Below are 19,283 nucleotides of genomic sequence, written 5' to 3' on the forward strand. Positions count from 1 at the left end.
ACTGAGGCAGGTCATAGCAGAGGAACACTCAACTGAGTGCTTGGGAGTCAGTGGTACTCCTTCTATAAAATCATTATAGTTGAACATAAGAACAGTAGCATAGTATGGTTAAGCAATATGTGCTATATTTAACAAGCCCCATTTCCAACACAAATTTTGAGACACAGTGCGTATCTTGCAATAATTGTTGAAAACAGCATAGGTAGCTCTTTCATGTCAGTGTAGTATCTCACCATGCAACTGATTTTGTATATTCTGGCAAAATGTATTACTGTAAAGTGCATGAGAGAGCTATGTAGCGGCATCAACAGCAGTCAATAACCAATGGTACCTGTATTGCAACTGTGTATTTCAGTATGAGTCAATAGAAGCCAAGTAGAAAAGGCAGTCTTTTTTAATATGCATATCATCATCTCCACTTCTGTATCAAAACTGAATTGAACCTGGATGGGGTAGTAAGCTACTTACCCAGCATTGGCCAGGATTGGGATGTGGCTATAACCTAGTAGGCTGAAGCTCAAGCCAGAAAAAAACTGAGGCCTATAGCCTGGAAAAAGTTATCAGGGGTTATTTACACTTCCTTGATTGGAGGAGTTTAACTAATGGTTACTTGGGTTTACAACCTAGGAATCTTGTTAGATCTCTGTTTCTAAGTGTCCTGGTAACAGCAGAGGCTGAGAATGATGTTTTCTATCTCTGAGTGGTGAGCAGATTGTGACCTTTTCTTTTGGACCCTGTGAGTTAGCCATCTCTAGACAGGATTACATATTATCTAATTATTGTACAGACTGTGGTCAGCCACATGAGATACGGCTCCACAAGCCTGCCACTCTTCTTGTGCCCCTACGTAGCAGCTGGCCATCATCCTGTTGGAAAGCACAGGCCATGCTCACTGCTAATGCCTCAGCAAGCACCTAGCTAGCAGTTAAAGGACAAAAAGAAACAGAGTGAGGCTATAAATTCACTTGTCTCCACACTAAACAATGGAGCTGGCCTGCCACAGTACATGCTGCCCTTTCTCCTAGGTTGATTGAGTCCAGTGTGTTCCCTGAGAGCCCCCAGGACTGATTTTGGCTGTGTCAGCCGTATTTCTTCTTAGAGGCACTAGCTGCAGTATGACATCTCCACATCCCCTTCTCGGCTGCAAAAGCCAAAAAGTCTAGCTCTCTATTAGTTTAGAACTCTGAGCCCTTTTACAGCAGGGCTTGAATTTGGCCCTGAATAATATGATCATTGATATTTGTAAGGTTCCTGTCATGTTGGAATCTATGTGCTTTATGACTTTGTCTTGCACTCTCTGGGTTAGGGTAGGACATTTATTTTTCCAAGGGTCATGGCTCACAAGGACATCTGCAAAAAGGGGCTGGGGAATGATAAAACAAAGTTCCAGTAAATCTGTGAATGGCTTCTTCATATTATTTTATTAAACAGGAGTCCCCATAAATTTCATCATACAATCAGTCTTTCCATCGCATAAAATTTGACTGTGCAATCAGACCTTCCATCTAATAAAAAGAGCTAATGGCTTGTGCTCATATTTGATTTTTCCACTTTTCCCTAAACTCTCACCACATACCAGAACATGCTCACACAAGTTTGAAACTGAACTACATATAAGTTCCCACCTCAGTTCTTGCTCATATTTTTCTAAATCTAGGACACAGTGTAAATAACCCAGCTGTGCAAATCATTGTCTCATGAATCAGCCTCTCAGTGTTCAAGGAAAAACTCAACAACCTGGCAATACTGTTAAGGCAAGTGAAGTGATTGCCTAGAGAGAAGACATCAGAGCCACCACATGCACAAACTTGTCCTTACCAGTAGGCACTGAACTTTGCCTTGCTCTAAATCAGCAGCAGAATCCACAATTATGACAAATGAATGTTACATATCATAGGGTACCATAAAGTATCACTTATTTTTCACATAGCAGCCTAACTCATTTTATATTTTACATTCATCCTCTTCTTCAAGCTGTTCCCTTGCCTCTGCTGTGATACACAATGGAAGTTAATAATCAAAAATTAGACCTAGGTTTTGAAATACTGTTAAAATACTGGAGGAAAAAATAGGGATAGGTAGGATGGAGAATCAGTGACTATAAGTAATATAGTCATATCAAAGATAACTGTCATAAGGAGAGACTGTAGAGAGAAAGTATGTATCTGTTTTGAGATATAGGAGGAGGCTTGAATAGTTTAATCTGTTACTGTGGCTGTAGCAGACAATAGGTTTATTTCACCTACATTACTGAAAATATGTTTGACTTTTTCCATACAATATATCTTCTCTCTCTCAGTTGCAGTCAGTGCTACATTTCAACTAACTCCTGCTGCATCCAACTTCATGTTAAAGTGATAAATCTCACTCCCTGCCAGCAGCTGCAGTGGGTAGTTCACCAAATCCAATCAGTTCCCCTCCGGTTCTGTAACTGTAGAATACATTTATGGAAAGGGGAGAGCGATACAGTTATAGACATATGACATTTTATGACCTCCTCTCTTACCTACACTCTGCAAGGATTCAGCTAAGGCTCAACCACTAGCAATTTGTTCTCAGAAGCTGAAGAGAAAAAAAGTCATGACTCAACTCCACCCCATTGTGGACAGGCATTACAGCACAGAGTAAGATCTGTAAGTCAGGCATTGTTTGGAGACTCCTCCAATACTTAAGCACAATGATACAGTTACAGAGTTGTAAAAATGAAAAAAAAAAATTGGGAGCTAATGGGGATGTCAGAGCTGGCAGCAACGCAGGTCATAAAGATGGTACTGGGGAAAGGGAGGAAGAGAGAGGGATGGCAGTGAGGGAGGAGAGGGGATAGGAATGACAAAGGTGGAGGGAACGGAGATAAAGATGTCAGGAGAGAAAGGATGAGGGGAATGGGAATACTAGGAAGAGGGGTGGGATAATAGGGATGGCATTAGAAGAAGGGAGAGGACAGGGTGGCAAAGAAAATCATCAGGTGATGTGGATGAGGAAGAGGAAGTGATGGTGACAAATGGCTGTTGGAGAGGGATGAATGGGAAGGCAGTGAGGAGGGTAGTGATGATTGTCAGAGCATTGGGGGAGGCACCAGTGGCAGAGGAGAAGCGCAGTGGTGGGAAGGCACGAGGGAGGGAAGGGGAGATGGTGAGAGCAGTGGGGGAGGTGAAGGCAGTGGCAGAGGGGAAGAAGCAGTGGTTGCGATGGTGGGAAGGCAGTAAGGAGGAAAGGGTGATGGTGGGAGCAGTGGGGGAGGAGGCAGAAGTGGCAGAGGGGAAGAAGCAGTGATGGGAAGGTAGTAGAGAGGGAAGGGGGGATGGTGAGACCAGTGGAGAAAAAGGTGGCACGGGTGGAGGAAAAGGAGCAGTGGGGGCAGTGATGGGGAGGCAGTAGGGAGGGAAGAAATGGTGGTGGGAGGAGAAGTGGGATAGGAGGCAGTGCCAGAGGGGAAGGTGCAGTGGGGGAAAGGCAATAGGGAGAGTAGGGGATGGTGGGAGGAGGTGGCAGTCGCAGAGGGGAAGGAGCGGTGATGGGAAGGCAATAGGGAGGGAAGGGGGGATGGTGGGAGCAGTGGGGGATGAGCAGTGGTGGGAAGGCAGTAGGGAGGGATGGTGGGAGCAGGGGTGGAGCGGTGCGGGCAGTGGCTTGAATGTAATAGGGAGAAAAGCAGGGCTAATGGGATAGGAGAGAGGATTGGGCACTGTGAGAGAGGAGGACGATAGGGCTGGCCGTGTGGAGAGGAGGGGGAGAAGAGGGCGCGGGGAGGATGAAGACGGCAGCATGTGAGAGGGGAGGACGATGGGGCTGGCACTGCGGAGCAGAGGGGGGGAGGAGAGGCGAGGTAAAGGGAGGGCGCGGGGAGGATGAGGACGGCAGTGCGTCAGGGGGGTGGCGGGAGCTGGGAGGGGGGAGGAGGATGGGGCTGGAAGTGCAGAGCGGAAGTGGGAGGAGAAGAGAGGAGAGGAGAAGGGAGGGCGTGGGGAGGAGAGGGGAGATGGATGGAGCTGGCAGTGCAGAGCGGAGGGGGGAGGAGAGGAGAGGAGAAGGGAGGGCGCGGGGAGGATGGGGCTGGCAGTGTACGAGGGGGGAGGAGGATAGAGCTGGCAGTGCAGAGCGGAGGGGGAAGGAGAGGAGAGGAGAAGGGAGGGCGCGGGGAGGGGAGGGGAGATGGATGGAGCTGGCAGTGCAGAGCGGAGGGGGGAGGAGAGGAGAGGAGAAGGGAGGGCGCGGGGAGGATGGGGCTGGCAGTGTACGAGGGGGGAGGAGGATAGAGCTGGCAGTGCAGAGCGGAGGGGGGAGGAGAGGAGAGGAGAAGGGAGGGCGCAGGGAGGGGAGGGGAGGAGGATGGAGCTGGCAGTGCAGAGCGGAGGGGGGAGGAGAGGAGAGGAGAAGGGAGGGCGCGGGGCGGGGAGGGGAGGAGGATAGAGCTGGCAGTGCAGAGCGGAGGGGGGAGGAGAGGAGAGGAGAAGGGAGGGCGCGGGGAGGATGGGGCTGGCAGTGTACGAGGGGGGAGGAGGATAGAGCTGGCAGTGCAGAGCGGAGGGGGAAGGAGAGGAGAGGAGAAGGGAGGGCGCGGGGAGGGGAGGGGAGGAGGATGGAGCTGGCAGTGCAGAGCGGAGGGGGGAGGAGAGGAGAGGAGAAGGGAGGGCGCGGGGAGGATGGGGCTGGCAGTGTACGAGGGGGGAGGAGGATGGAGCTGGCAGTGCAGAGCGGAGGGGGGAGGAGAGGAGAGGAGAAGGGAGGGCGCGGGGAGGGGAGGAGGATGGAGCTGGCAGTGCAGAGCGGAGGGGGGAGGAGAGGAGAGGAGAAGGGAGGGTGCGGGGAGGGGAGGAGGATGGAGCTGGCAGTGCAGAGCGGTGGGGGGAAGGAGAGGAGAGAAGGGAGGGCGCGGGGAGGGGAGGGGAGGAGGATGGAGCTGGCAGTGCAGAGCGGAGGGGGGAGGAGAGGAGAGAAGGGAGGGCGCGGGGAGGCGAGGGGAAGAGGATGGAGCTGGCAGTGCAGAGCGGTGGGGGGAAGGAGAGGAGAGAAGGGAGGGCGCGGGGAGGGGAGGGGAGGAGGATGGAGCTGGCAGTGCAGAGCGGAGGGGGGAGGAGAGGAGAGAAGGGAGGGCGCGGGGAGGATGGGGCGGGCAGTGTACGAGGGGGGAGGAGGATGGAGCTGGCAGTGCAGAGCGGTGGGGGGAAGGAGAGGAGAGGAGAAGGGAGGGCGCGGGGAGGGGAGGGGAGGAGGATGGAGCTGGCAGTGCAGAGCGGTGGGGGGAAGGAGAGGAGAGGAGAAGGGAGGGCGCGGGGAGGGGAGGGGAGGAGGATGGAGCTGGCAGTGCAGAGCGGAGGGGGGAGGAGAGGAGAGGAGAAGGGAGGGCGCGGGGAGGGAAGGGGAGGGGAAGAGGATGGAGCTGGCAGTGCAGAGCGGAGGGGGGAGGAGAGGAGAGGAGAAGGGAGGGCGCGGGGAGGGAAGGGGAGGGGAAGAGGATGGAGCTGGCAGTGCAGAGCGGAGGGGGAAGGAGAGGAGAGAAGGGAGGGCGCGGGGAGGGGAGGGGAGGGGAGGAGGATGGAGCTGGCAGTGCAGAGCGGAGGGGGGAGGAGAGGAGAAGGGAGGGCGCGGGGAGGGGAGGGGAGGGGAGGAGGATGGAGCTGGCAGTGCAGAGCGGAGGGGGGAGGAGAGGAGAGGAGAGAAGGGAGGGCGCGGGGAGGGGAGGGGAGGAGGATGGAGCTGGCAGTGCAGAGCGGTGGGGGGAAGGAGAGGAGAGAAGGGAGGGTGCGGGGAGGATGGGGCTGGCAGTGTACGAGGGGGGAGGAGGATAGAGCTGGCAGTGCAGAGCGGTGGGGGGAAGGAGAGGAGAGAAGGGAGGGCGCGGGGAGGGGAGGGGAGGAGGATGGAGCTGGCAGTGCAGAGCGGAGGGGGGAGGAGAGGAGAGAAGGGAGGGCGCGGGGAGGATGGGGCGGGCAGTGTACGAGGGGGGAGGAGGATGGAGCTGGCAGTGCAGAGCGGTGGGGGGAAGGAGAGGAGAGGAGAAGGGAGGGCGCGGGGAGGGGAGGGGAGGAGGATGGAGCTGGCAGTGCAGAGCGGTGGGGGGAAGGAGAGGAGAGGAGAAGGGAGGGCGCGGGGAGGGGAGGGGAGGAGGATGGAGCTGGCAGTGCAGAGCGGAGGGGGGAGGAGAGGAGAGGAGAAGGGAGGGCGCGGGGAGGGAAGGGGAGGGGAAGAGGATGGAGCTGGCAGTGCAGAGCGGAGGGGGGAGGAGAGGAGAAGGGAGGGCGCGGGGAGGGGAGGGGAGGAGGATGGAGCTGGCAGTGCAGAGCGGAGGGGGGAGGAGAGGAGAGGAGAAGGGAGGGCGCGGGGAGGGGAGGGGAGGAGGATGGAGCTGGCAGTGCAGAGCGGTGGGGGGAAGGAGAGGAGAGAAGGGAGGGTGCGGGGAGGATGGGGCTGGCAGTGTACGAGGGGGGAGGAGGATGGAGCTGGCAGTGCAGAGCGGAGGGGGGAGGAGAGGAGAAGGGAGGGCGCGGGGAGGGGAGGGGAGGAGGATGGAGCTGGCAGTGCAGAGCGGAGGGGGGAGGAGAGGAGAGAAGGGAGGGTGTGGGGAGGGGAGGAGGATGGAGCTGGCAGTGCAGAGCGGTGGGGGGAAGGAGAGGAGAGAAGGGAGGGCGCGGGGAGGGGAGGGGAGGAGGATGGAGCTGGCAGTGCAGAGCGGAGGGGGGAGGAGAGGAGAGAAGGGAGGGCGCGGGGAGGGGAGGGGAGGAGGATGGAGCTGGCAGTGCAGAGCGGAGGGGGGAGGAGAGGAGAGAAGGGAGGGCGCGGGGAGGGGAGGGGAGGAGGATGGAGCTGGCAGTGCAGAGCGGTGCGGGAAGGAGAGGAGAGAAGGGAGGGTGCGGGGAGGGGAGGAGGATGGAGCTGGCAGTGCAGAGCGGAGGGGGGAGGAGAGGAGAGGAGAAGGGAGGGCGCGGGGAGGGGAGGGGAGGAGGATGGAGCTGGCAGTGCAGAGCGGTGGGGGGAAGGAGAGGAGAGGAGAAGGGAGGGCGCGGGGAGGGGAGGGGAGGAGGATGGAGCTGGCAGTGCAGAGCGGAGGGGGGAGGAGAGGAGAGGAGAAGGGAGGGTGCGGGGAGGGGAGGAGGATGGAGCTGGCAGTGCAGAGCGGAGGGGGGAGGAGAGGAGAGGAGAAGGGAGGGCGCGGGGAGGGGAGGGGAGGAGGATGGAGCTGGCAGTGCAGAGCGGTGGGGGGAAGGAGAGGAGAGGAGAAGGGAGGGCGCGGGGAGGGGAGGGGAGGAGGATGGAGCTGGCAGTGCAGAGCGGTGGGGGGAAGGAGAGGAGAGGAGAAGGGAGGGCGCGGGGAGGGGAGGGGAGGAGGATGGAGCTGGCAGTGCAGAGCGGAGGGGGGAGGAGAGGAGAGGAGAAGGGAGGGCGCGGGGCGGGGAGGGGAGGAGGATAGAGCTGGCAGTGCAGAGCGGTGGGGGGAAGGAGAGGAGAGGAGAAGGGAGGGCGCGGGGAGGGGAGGGGAGGAGGATGGAGCTGGCAGTGCAGAGCGGAGGGGGGAGGAGAGGAGAGGAGAAGGGAGGGTGCGGGGAGGGGAGGAGGATGGAGCTGGCAGTGCAGAGCGGAGGGGGGAGGAGAGGAGAGGAGAAGGGAGGGCGCGGGGAGGGGAGGGGAGGAGGATGGAGCTGGCAGTGCAGAGCGGAGGGGGGAGGAGAGGAGAGGAGAAGGGAGGGTGCGGGGAGGGGAGGAGGATGGAGCTGGCAGTGCAGAGCGGTGGGGGGAAGGAGAGGAGAGGAGAGAAGGGAGGGCGCGGGGAGGGGAGGAGGATGGAGCTGGCAGTGCAGAGCGGTGGGGGGAAGGAGAGGAGAGGAGAGAAGGGAGGGCGCGGGGAGGGGAGGAGGATGGAGCTGGCAGTGCAGAGCGGAGGGGGGAGGAGAGGAGAGGAGAGAAGGGAGGGTGCGGGGAGGGGAGGAGGATGGAGCTGGCAGTGCAGAGCGGAGGGGGGAGGAGAGGAGAGGAGAGAAGGGAGGGCGCGGGGAGGGGAGGAGGATGGAGCTGGCAGTGCAGAGCGGAGGGGGGAGGAGAGGAGAGGAGAAGGGAGGGCGCGGGGAGGGGAGGGGAGGAGGATGGAGCTGGCAGTGCAGAGCGGTGGGGGGAGGAGAGGAGAAGGGAGGGCGCGGGGAGGGGAGGGGAGGAGGATGGAGCTGGCAGTGCAGAGCGGAGGGGGGAGGAGAGGAGAGGAGAAGGGAGGGTGCGGGGAGGGGAGGAGGATGGAGCTGGCAGTGCAGAGCGGAGGGGGGAGGAGAGGAGAGGAGAAGGGAGGGCGCGGGGAGGGGAGGGGAGGAGGATGGAGCTGGCAGTGCAGAGCGGTGGGGGGAGGAGAGGAGAGAAGGGAGGGTGCGGGGAGGATGGGGCGGGCAGTGTACGAGGGGGGAAGAAGGGGGAGGAAGGAGCTGGCAGTGCAGAGCGGTGGGGGGAGGAGAGGAGAGAAGGGAGGGTGCGGGGAGGGGAGGAGGATAGAGCTGGCAGTGCAGAGCGGTGGGGGGAGGAGAGGAGAGAAGGGAGGGTGCGGGGAGGGGAGGAGGATAGAGCTGGCAGTGCAGAGCGGAGGGGGAAGGAGAGGAGAGAAGGGAGGGTGCGGGGAGGGGAGGAGGATGGAGCTGGCAGTGCAGAGCGGTGGGGGGAGGAGAGGAGAAGGGAGGGCGCGGGGAGGGGAGGGGAGGAGGATGGAGCTGGCAGTGCAGAGCGGAGGGGGGAGGAGAGGAGAGGAGAAGGGAGGGCGCGGGGAGGGGAGGGGAGGAGGATGGAGCTGGCAGTGCAGAGCGGAGGGGGGAGGAGAGGAGAGAAGGGAGGGTGCGGGGAGGATGGGGCGGGCAGTGTACGAGGGGGGAAGAAGGGGGAGGAAGGAGCTGGCAGTGCAGAGCGGTGGGGGGAAGGATGGGGCCGGCAGTGCGGGAGGGGAGAGAAAGCGGCCAAGGCGATGTAGGGGGAAGTCTATGGTGGTGGGGAGCGGGCGGGGAGGGACAGTGACTCGGACTTGCCGGCGGACTCCGTTATTACGCATGCGCCGTTCCTACCGCTGAGTCCGCCAGCATCCCGTCATGCCCCGCGGGGCAGCCGAGACGTAGCCTCCCAGCCCGCTCGGACGCTAGAGCGGCAGCAGCAGGCCGAGGAGGCTGATCATGGCCGAGAAGAAGCCGCCCGTGGACCTGGGGCTCCTGGAGGAGGATGACGAGTTCGAGGAGTTCCCGGCGGAAGGTGACGGCGGTGTCCCGGGCTGGCGGGCGGTGGGTGGGGGCGCCCGTGTGGCGGGGCTGCGCGAGCGGGGCCAGGCCTCGGCTCTGACCTGCCCACAGCTGCCGGGTCTTAGTCCGCGAGGGATGGGGCGAGCTCTCCCCTCCCCTCGCCGTGTCGCCGAGCCTATGGGCCACGCCGTTCATGCGGGCTGCCCCAGTCACCCCACCGAGCCATGTGCAGTAAGGGGGTAGCGCCGTGTGCGGGTCGAGCAGCCTTGCCACAGCCTGCGGCTTTCCGCGCGCCGTGGAGACGTCCAGCTGCAACAAAAAAAGAAAAACAACAACTACTTGTTAGTGGCCAACTTCTTCACCGGAATAACTCTCTGTGAACTCGGGCTAATCTGCCTGTCCTGCTTAGGGGGCAGTTTATTCTGCCAAACCCTAAACCAGTATCACAATACTGTCTGTGCATGTTAAACTCTGAAAAAACTTTGCTTATGAATATTTTAAGCTTATTAGGGAATAACACAAGACACACCTGTCGTGCATGCAGCTGTATTTGGTGAAAGGCGTTCCTGAGCCTGCACTTGCATTTTTTCTAATCAGAAAGGGTGGCTATCATGGTCAATTTATATTTAATAAACTTTGTTGCTGAAGAAATTAATCAACATTCCAAATAGTCAGAGATAATCAGGGTTACATCAGAGATATGAAGAACATAGGGAAAGGGGGAAATAATATATTGGTAGTAAATTTACAGTTGTTGTGAAGAATGCCCATTTTTTCACAGAGGCAAAAGTCAGAGTAATTTAGCAGTCCTGCTCCTCCCTCCCCCCTCCCCCAAAAGCAGGTACTTAAAAATGTAGATGCAAGTGATGTAATGATTAGTCTTTCTCTGTATTTTTAATCCAGTCTATAATAGCTGCAAAGTAAATATTTCAAATGCTAATCTTAATTAATTAGCCTTTTAGAGTTCGTAGGGGAATTCCCACCTTTTCATGTTCTCTGTATGTATATATATCTCCTCACTATATGTTCCATCTGATGAAGTGGGCTGTAGCCCATGAAAGCTTATGCTCAAATAGTTTTGTTAGTCTCTAAGGTGCCACAAGTACTCCTGTTCTTTTTTCTCCTTCCTGCGCACAAGTCACAAGCTAAGGCACTATAACCTTTTTTTTTTTTTTTTTTTTTTTTTTTGCTACAACTGCCCCTGTATACCTGAACTAATTTATTTCATGTTGCTGGACTTAATTAGAACTGCTTCATTTTGCGTTCATGCACAAAATGATTAAGAAGAAAAATTTCCTAATTCCAGACAAACCAGATTAATAAATGTGAGGAAGGGAATGAGGGATGTAAAATGGGGTAAGGTGGAAAGGTAATAAAAGGACTCAATTACAGTAGTTGATCGCAGTTTTATCTTAAAGACTAAATCTTGACACACAAACTCTACGGCTTTTTTGATAGTTACAAAGCTAGTGAATAAAGGGAATACATGTTCTTTTTGGATTTTACTAAAACATTTTATGTGTGCAAAGGCACAGAATTATAAATAAGGAACTTTCCCTTACAGTCTTGTAAATAAAAATGTCCTGCCCTAGATTTAATCTTGGAAGACTTCAGAATAGGGCATGATTGTCAATTTCCATAAAGCCCTTAAAAGTTTTAGTGGTTAAAGGGATGGCTTGTATTAGTGAATGAAGGGAATTGCTGATGGAGTAGGTCAGCGTTTGTCAAACTGGGGTCCACAAGCATACTCCAAGGGATCCACGGGCCCTGCTGATCAACTTCTCCCCCTCCCTCCCAACGCCTCCTGCACACTGGGGAACAGCTGTTCAGCGGCATGCAGGAGGCACTGGGAGGGAGGGGGAGGAGCAGGGATGGGGCGCCCTCGGGGGACAGGGTGTAATCATGTCCGGGGCCACTGGCCCCGCTGACCAACTCATCACTCTCCCTCCCAGTGCCTCCTGCGTGCCAGGGAAAAGCTGTTCAGTGGCATGCAGGAGGCGCTGGGAGGGGGAGGAGCGGGGATGGGGTGTGCAACATGAAACAAATTAGTTCAGGGACACAGGGATGGGGTGTGCTCGGGGGAGGGGGCGGGGAAGAGGGGGGGCAAGTGTGGGGCGGGAAGAAGTGGGGCAGGGATGGGGTATAGTGAGGGTGGGGCCAAGAGCTGAGCAGGGAGTTTGGGGGTCCACAAAATTTTTAAAATAAAAATGGGGGCCCTCAGGTTACTAAAAATTAAGAACCGCTGGTGTAGATCATGGTGGGTAGGGATGTTCACAGTATTTGCTATGCTATCTTATCTTCCTTGTACTTGACATAGCTTTATGAGTTACAGATGTATCAAATAAGCTTTGTCAAATATAGTATTTCCAGTTAGAAAGAGAAACATGTTATTGTAATTGTTGTATTAACTGGTTAGATGAACTGAGAAGATAATGGGAGGCTTGTTTAGAGAAAACATATGGGAGGGAAAAAGGCTTCTTACTACGTGATCTCTCCCTCCCCCGTTAAATGTGAATTAAATGACTTGGGATGGTGGGGAATCTATGCACTATAAATATTGAACTGGACAAATATGGCCACTAAAAATGAATGTTTCAGATTTTATTTCTAAAAATCTCAAACCACACCCTCACACAGGGAGAAAACTAGGATTTGGTGGACCTTTCTGAATACTTGAGTTTTCCTGTATCTCTGCAATAACCTCAACTGACCTTCCTTGAAATCTTCAACTGTCACAGTAGAAAAAAACCCAGATATCAGAACCTGGCTCTGATAAATTTGAGAAAACAATATAATGTGAGAATGAGGGTGGGTATTTGGGCACTGCATTGGCCTTCTTAGATTATGGTAATATATCTATAAACCAAATGAGGTGAAATCCTCTTACTGAATGTGGATATACTATTTGTTAAACATCCTAACTTTTAAGAAATTCTGAAAATGTTTCATACAGGACATTAGTATTTTTATCAAAAAAGTAACTCCAGACTCTCCTTCAGTTTGTGATTGAAGTTTGATGTAGATGTTAACTATTGAAATACTTTTAAAAATCATTCTTTATATTATATGTGTCTGCTGATTAAGCATTAAAGGCTTCTTGATGTAGCTTACAAAAAAAAAACCCAACCTATAAAGCAGTCATTAAACCTTCTAGTAAGATCATATCATAAAGAATATTCAGAACTACTATTTGAGTATTTTCTTTTTATTGCTTAATCAAAAATAATTGGATAAATATTTGATTATAAAAACTTTTACTAAAATTATCTCAAACTGTGAATCTTCCCAGTTATACTACTTCTCTATGCAGCAGTACATGTTAGAGTTCTGTTACGTCTGATACAGGGAAATTAGGTAATGCAAACTTGTATTAAAGCATAACAAAAATTACATTACACAAGCATTCTTTACTACTTTAATTCCTACTTCAACTCAGTTTCAAGAAATAATTATACCAAATTTTTAAGTATCTGAAACAGATGTGTTCTAGAGTGTTTCATTTCAAGTTTAGTATGATATGATGTATGGTATAATGTGAATTGGTCACTTTTGACTTCTGTGATCCTTTTCAGAGGTATAAAATCGTATGGCTTTTGGTATTGTAGAGCTGAGTACAAAAAACTATTTTGTCTTCATTTTTGAAGTGTAGAACACACCACGCAGTGATCAGAATATTAAAATACTTTTCTAAGACTCCCATCACGACTAGTTTGTCAAAATAGATTTTGTAACTTTAGTTTATAGTAATAATACTTAATGGTAGTCGACTCTCAAAAACATTTTTGATACTTCCAAATCCCAGATAATGCTATATCATTTTTTACTTTTATCCAGTCACAGGCATATAATGTAACTGGAATAATAACTTCAATACACAAGCCTAGTATATAGTGTCAACATACAAATAGTTTAAAGTCTCGTAGCTACAGGAATAAGAGCACAATTCAGGCTTTTTTTTATCACTTTCATCTGTTTTTCACCCACTTTAATGTGGAAGACATCTTAGCCCCACTTCTTGAAGCATGATGCAGGTTTTCATGAGTAAAGAAATGTCAGTCTGCCTGACAACTATCCTTTTATGGTTGAACCTCTCAGAGCCATTGTGCCTGATTGTATCATCTCAAATCATTTGAGACTCTTGTCACCAATTAATGTAATGCCTGAATTCTGGGTCAATTTTTATCCTACAAAAGCACATTTTTATTTGTTGTGGAATGCGTATGTCTTTGAAATATAAATACAGTAAATGAAATAGTTGATATAATACTGTTTTGTAGTCTTTGTAAGAACATTAAATTTGAATGTTAAATGCACTGTGTAAATAAAAATTAAGTTTATTGTAAGTAGTGCTGAATTAAGGCCCTTTCCTCCCTTGTAACTCGGTTTCATTGTTTGTGAATTGAATGTGATTATCCTAGTGAAAAAGACAATAGAGTAATTAGTTATTTCTTTTGCATTATTAGTAGTAGTAGTAGTAGTAGTATTACCATAGCCCCAAGGAGCCCTATTAATGGACCAGGACCGCATTTTGCTAGGCACTGTACAAATACAGTATAAAGCTGGTCCTTGCCTCAAGGGGTTTGTCTCTTCTCTTCCCACCCTTTTTTTTTTTTTTTCTTTCTCTAGTTTGTGCGGGGTCTCCAGCCCAGCCCTTCCACATATAAATGATCCATTCTGTGGATTGTGAAGCTAAATCTTAGTCGCTTGTCTTCGGCATTAAATTCTTTACACGTGTGGCTGGCTAGGAATGGATACTTCTATTCCTGTGGTTCTCAAATTTTTCCATACTGTGACCACATTACAATAGGAAAAAGTTTCAGGACCTCTCTTTTCCCTATACTCATAAAGAGAGGAAGGGTGATTGCAACCCACTTGGATCTGTTTGCGACCCTCCCACAGTCAGTTTCCTTTTGTTGACTTATATGTACAATGCTACTCTATTGGTTGCTGGAAAGCTTTGGATTTGCTGGGTTGGTTAGAAAGCTGATTGTAAATTATGGTGGGACGCAACACCATTCAAAACCATTTGCAGGTTGGGGAGGAGCACTGCAATGTTCTCAAATTTAATATTTTTAAAACTAATATAGCCAGGTAATCTTATAAATCTGTACCATGGGCGCCAAATACCAAAAATATATTCCCTACCATGAGCCTTTTTGGTGCTCCAGGAGAACTTGCTTCACATGCAGTGCTTTGCTACTTTTCTGTATTAATAAGAGGACCAAAACCAGTTTCCAAGTGCAAGACTAGGTGACACTTCTGCCTATCATCAATGTTGCAATACTGGGCAAAGCTTGCAATTTACTTTTCTGGTTATCTTTACTGCTGCAGCTGTAGAATAACATTTTGCCTATATGAAAAATAGAACTGGTAGCTTTAAAGGTGAGGGGAAGGATTAAAAATGTGAAGCTACTTATTGTATAACTATAGTTGCATACCCTTCTTGTTTTAGTTTCAGATTTTCTACTACATAAGTTACTTGTAATTTCAGTATTTTGTATAAGAAAAAATGGAAGGTCTAAGTGGATTGAGTAAAGGAGTTTTGAGTTTTCTTGGCAATAAAAGCACTCAACATTTAAAGTTAATATTTTCATGCAACCCTGAGGAATTGCAGACTTTCTAAAAGTCTTTAGACATATTAATGGAAACCAGGTAACATGTTACCTTCTGTATTTGTGCTATATTGTTACAGATCTTCTATGAGTGATCTTTTTTAATTAATATTTTCATTATGGACAAATAATCCTGGAATCCAAAACATTAATCTTATAGCTATTTATAAAGTTGTATTTTGATTATAATTCAAGAAGTTAGGGTGTTAAATAGCATCTGTAATGATTTCATTCTTCTAAACACTTTTAATGTGATCAGAACTTTTTTTTTTATAAACAGAGGAAATGTTTGGTATTGATGACATTTGTGTATCTAATGGCCAGACCTATTTGCTGACAGTAAATGTTACCAAAGCAGTACAACATAAAATATTTAAACTTTGTCTGTTTTCTGTCCTTAGACTGGGCTGGTTTAGATGAAGATGAAGATGCACATGTCTGGGAAGACAATTGGGATGATGACAATGTAGAAGATGACTTCTCCAATCAGTTAAGGTAATCTTGGAGTTTAATTTACGGTTAGAAGTTGAACATAAAACTTTGTCTGTAGTTTTTAGTTGGGTGGAATCTGTGACTTTAAAAAATGTTCAGTTTAAAAAAATATATTTTTGAAAGAAAAACGTGAGCAAATCTCTACTTAACTGCCCCAAAGAGTTTTTTAAAAGCAGCATTTGCTGTCATAACCCAGCAAGCCTTACTACTGGTGACCAGCCTCTGTACTTTAGTGTCAATTCTATAAACAGTGAAATAACCCTCAGTTACCTCTCAGTGTGTGTGTGTGTGTGATGATTAGAGTGGGGCAAGAAACAGCTTCCTCATCCTGTAAAATTTTACAGGATTTCAAAAACTTTCCATCCTGAATTGAGAAACCTTTCTAGACAAAAGACTTGTCAATACTGAGATGTTCCCACAAAAAGTTTCCTTGTAATGAGGAGTTGTCTTCCAGCAAAGAGCCATTAAGTGAAGCAATTCCCAGCTAGTTCTACTGGCAGTCATAGACTTCATTACAGGGGGAAAAACTACCGAAGTAAAATTTTAAAATATAAAAATATCTATGGGCAGGAGCTGAGCACTTCTAATCCAGTTGTTTAACCCTCCTTTCTGTAGGTCACTTTTAGTTTCAGTTAATCTTTTACTGATGCCTAATTATAATTTAAGGAGTTTGAATCATCAATACAAACTTGTGCTTTATCACTAATCCCTCCATACATTGTACACATAACAAAATATCTGTAATGTAGCCTGATTTGAAACAGTTACTGGACTGACTCCCTTGTTTTAGACACAAGGTTAAGGTGACCCTGAGGTAGTGGGTGTCAATGTAAATCCTGTTTGTGTAATTGCTTATTGTCAAGTTGAAAAGTAGTTTCAAGTTAATTGCAGGTCTTAAATATTTTACCACTCTAAAGACAGTGTGTGTCAACAGTATTACAAGAATCCTCAAAGTGTGGCAGAAATTTCTGTATGAGAAGTTCAATACATGACACTTTGGACTGTGAAAACTACACCTTAATTACATCTTATAGTAAAGTATTCATAATCTGTCCTCATCTCTGTATTTAAATTAAAGACTCCAGTCTGAGGTTGGAACAGCATTCCTCTACCACAATCCACTGACAATCCCTGGTATGTTTAAGCCATCCTGAAATACAACTGACTTGAGTGTCCTAAAAATAAATCTTACAATTTTAGTAATGAAAATCCATCCTTGCTCCTGGTTTGGGTCAACAAAGATTGATTGATTCATTCTGTGTATTCAGATAATCTCCTTATCTAAACTATCACACTTATTCATCAGTCAAAACAAGTTGGGTGGAAGTTATGCCTGTTTAAGAACTGCAGAATCAGAACTATTGTGTTCATTTGGGCTCTGATTCAAAGTATAAACACACACCTAATTTTAAGCATGTATAATCCTATTGAAGTCAGTGGGACTACGTACAAGATTAAGGACCTTTTATATAATAGGAATCGAAGATGCTATACTGATGAACGCAGTGTCAAAACTTAAGTTTTTGCTTTGCAAAAATAATTTTAACTTAGTTCCTAGATGGTTGGCCTTCTTTTAAAATAAATAATTTAAAAAAATTTGTTCTGGTAACAGTTAATTGTGCATAAGGAAGTCCTGGTGAAAGGTTTCACATGGGTAACTCATGTACTGCATTATCATTTCTAATGAAGTTTTATAGACTTAAAAATGGGGTGAAAGAAAGCACTTCCCTGATTTAATCAATAAGGAGTGAGGACCATAATTAAATAAGCCTTTGAATTTTCATCAGGGGTTCATATCCATGTTGAAAAGAGTGACTAAACTGAAATCTAGAAGGAATGTAAAGCAAGTGAGGCCAAATGTGAATTATTACTCTTTTTATTTGTCCTTTTGTATCAAAAGTGACAGTAGCATATTAGTATTTAATGTTTTCTTACCAGATAATATTTAGGTTCTTGATTAACATTTGTCGTGGTTTAAAGAGCTTTGCAAATATCTGACAGTATTTTATTGTGCCTCAATCATACTTCTGGTTCTTATTTTTATACAGAGCTGAACTAGAAAAACATGGATACAAGATGGAGACCTCATAGTTTTCAGTGAAGATGGAATAATCTAAAATTGAACTGTAGATTGAATTGTTGAAAAAAGACGACAACAGGCTGGGACATGAGATGATACATTCAATCCATTATCAGTTTGCATTGATTTATTTTGGTTTTGTATAAATAATAAAAATTTTAATCTAAACCCTTTTATATTTCCAGTATTTTTTCAGCTTCTTTTTATTGATGAGATATTTAAAAAAAAAATCAATCCTTATGTGGTTTGTGCAGCTGTGTTCATGGTTTCTTTTATGAGGTTGCTGATAATCTTTAAATAGCTGAAGCCTATCCCATTAAAATCAATAGGAACAAAATAAGCATCAGTAAGAACAGAATTGAAAAATAGCAGACCCTTTGTCTTGGGTAGATGTAGACAAGATGCAAATGCAAGACGGAAATGCATTTAAAATTTCTGTTATATTCCAACAAAATGTGACTAAAATATATGAAAGCGATGTCTGTGGGCAGGGGGAATGAATACAGGATAGATTAACAAATATTAATCTGTTAAAATATTTTAAGATTAATTTAAAAACATTTAATTTTTCTTTAGTTAATATGCTGGTGAGAGCTAGTTTGATATCCCTGGAAAATAAAGGCCTCTGCTAATCTAGGGGTAAGAACAATACAGAAAACCGAAGTGCACACTCCTCCAGCCCTGTTAGAGAGAGGACTTTTCTAGAGATCCTGTAAAGCAGTGACTGTGAAAAAGATTTGGGATCATGGTGGGTAATCAGCTGAATATAAACTCCCAGTGTGATACAGTAGCCAAAAGGGCAAATGTGGTCCTCGGATGCATAAATAGGGGAATGTTGAGTAGTGGAGAAGTTATTTTACCTCTTTATTGGTCACTGGTGTGACCTGCTGCTAGAATATTGTGTCCAGTTCTGGTACAACAATTAAGAAGGATGTTGATAAATTGGAGAGGGTTCAGAAAAGAGTTATGAAAATGATTAAAAGATTAGAAAACCTGCCTATAGTAATAGACTCAAGAAGCTCAATATATTTAGTTTAACAAAGTAAAGTGGTGTCTTGATCACAGTCTATAAGTAGCTATATGGGAAACACATATTTGATATTGGCCTCTTCAGTGTAGCAGACAAAGATTTAGCATGATCCAGTGTTAAACAAGGTTTGGAGATCTCAGCCTGCTTAGTACCATGGCAAACACACCATTAAAAATCCATTTAACCTTTTATTAAAGATGCAGAAAAGGAGGAAAAACCATTAAAACATTTAAAATCTACAGTATAAAATAAGGCCTTCATTTTAACAACATTCCTTGTTCTCCTTACCTGGAGAGTTGTAAGAAGGAAAAAAGTCCTCATTTAACAGTCCCTTAGTTGAGACAAGCTGGAGCTATCGTTGTGGCTGATGTTAGTCCAATCCAACTTCATCTCAGGTGGTGGTTGGGATTCAGCAGGAGCTGCTAGAGGTAGCCATGTCATCCGGGTCCTGCTCTGGTCAGTATATCTCCTGGGATCTGGACCTTGATCCAGATCCTGATAAACAGTGGGGGCGGCAGCCATGATGGTGAAGCTCACTTCAGTAGCCTCCGTCTATTCTTCTGTCCTCTCCCCCCCGCCCCACCTTCAAGTCTCTTTAAGGACCCAAAAAGGGAATGATGGGTGGAATAGCCCATCCCCTCATTATTTTGTCGACCAATTAGGTGCACCAATTCTGTTTCATTAATTTCTGGTTCTCCTTTTCTGTTTTTACCAAGAATGATTTCCACATAGTCCTTGAATGACAGCAGCATGGCCTTTTTTATCTGGATTAATTTAGTCTCCCTGTCTGGTTCTCTTGCACCTGTTTATAACATTAATTGTTGAAAACAACTTGACCTATTTTCCGTTAACATTTGTTACTGTAACTTATT

The 19,283-nt window shown here is 48.1% G+C and overlaps 1 protein-coding gene across 2 annotated transcripts; it reads left to right on the top strand.

Moving 5' to 3' along the window:
• Positions 1-9,026: 9,026 nt before the first annotated feature.
• SEM1 (SEM1 26S proteasome subunit) lies at positions 9,027-17,549 on the top strand. 2 transcript variants are annotated; one of them, XM_054020982.1, is made up of 4 exons: positions 9,027-9,210; positions 15,211-15,304; positions 16,380-16,435; positions 17,350-17,549. In XM_054020982.1, exons 1-4 carry the CDS (start codon positions 9,135-9,137, stop codon positions 17,358-17,360), a joined length of 237 nt encoding a protein of 78 aa, XP_053876957.1. In that variant the 5' UTR covers positions 9,027-9,134; the 3' UTR covers positions 17,361-17,549. The 2 variants fall into 2 exon arrangements, with proteins under 2 accessions (XP_053876957.1, XP_053876958.1); XM_054020983.1 differs by lacking the exon at positions 16,380-16,435 and having other exon boundaries at positions 9,050-9,210.
• The last annotated feature ends 1,734 nt before the right edge of the window (positions 17,550-19,283 follow it).

This window comes from Malaclemys terrapin, chromosome 2 (assembly GCF_027887155.1).
Source record: "Malaclemys terrapin pileata isolate rMalTer1 chromosome 2, rMalTer1.hap1, whole genome shotgun sequence".
In the NCBI taxonomy this organism is placed as follows: domain Eukaryota; kingdom Metazoa; phylum Chordata; order Testudines; family Emydidae; genus Malaclemys; species Malaclemys terrapin.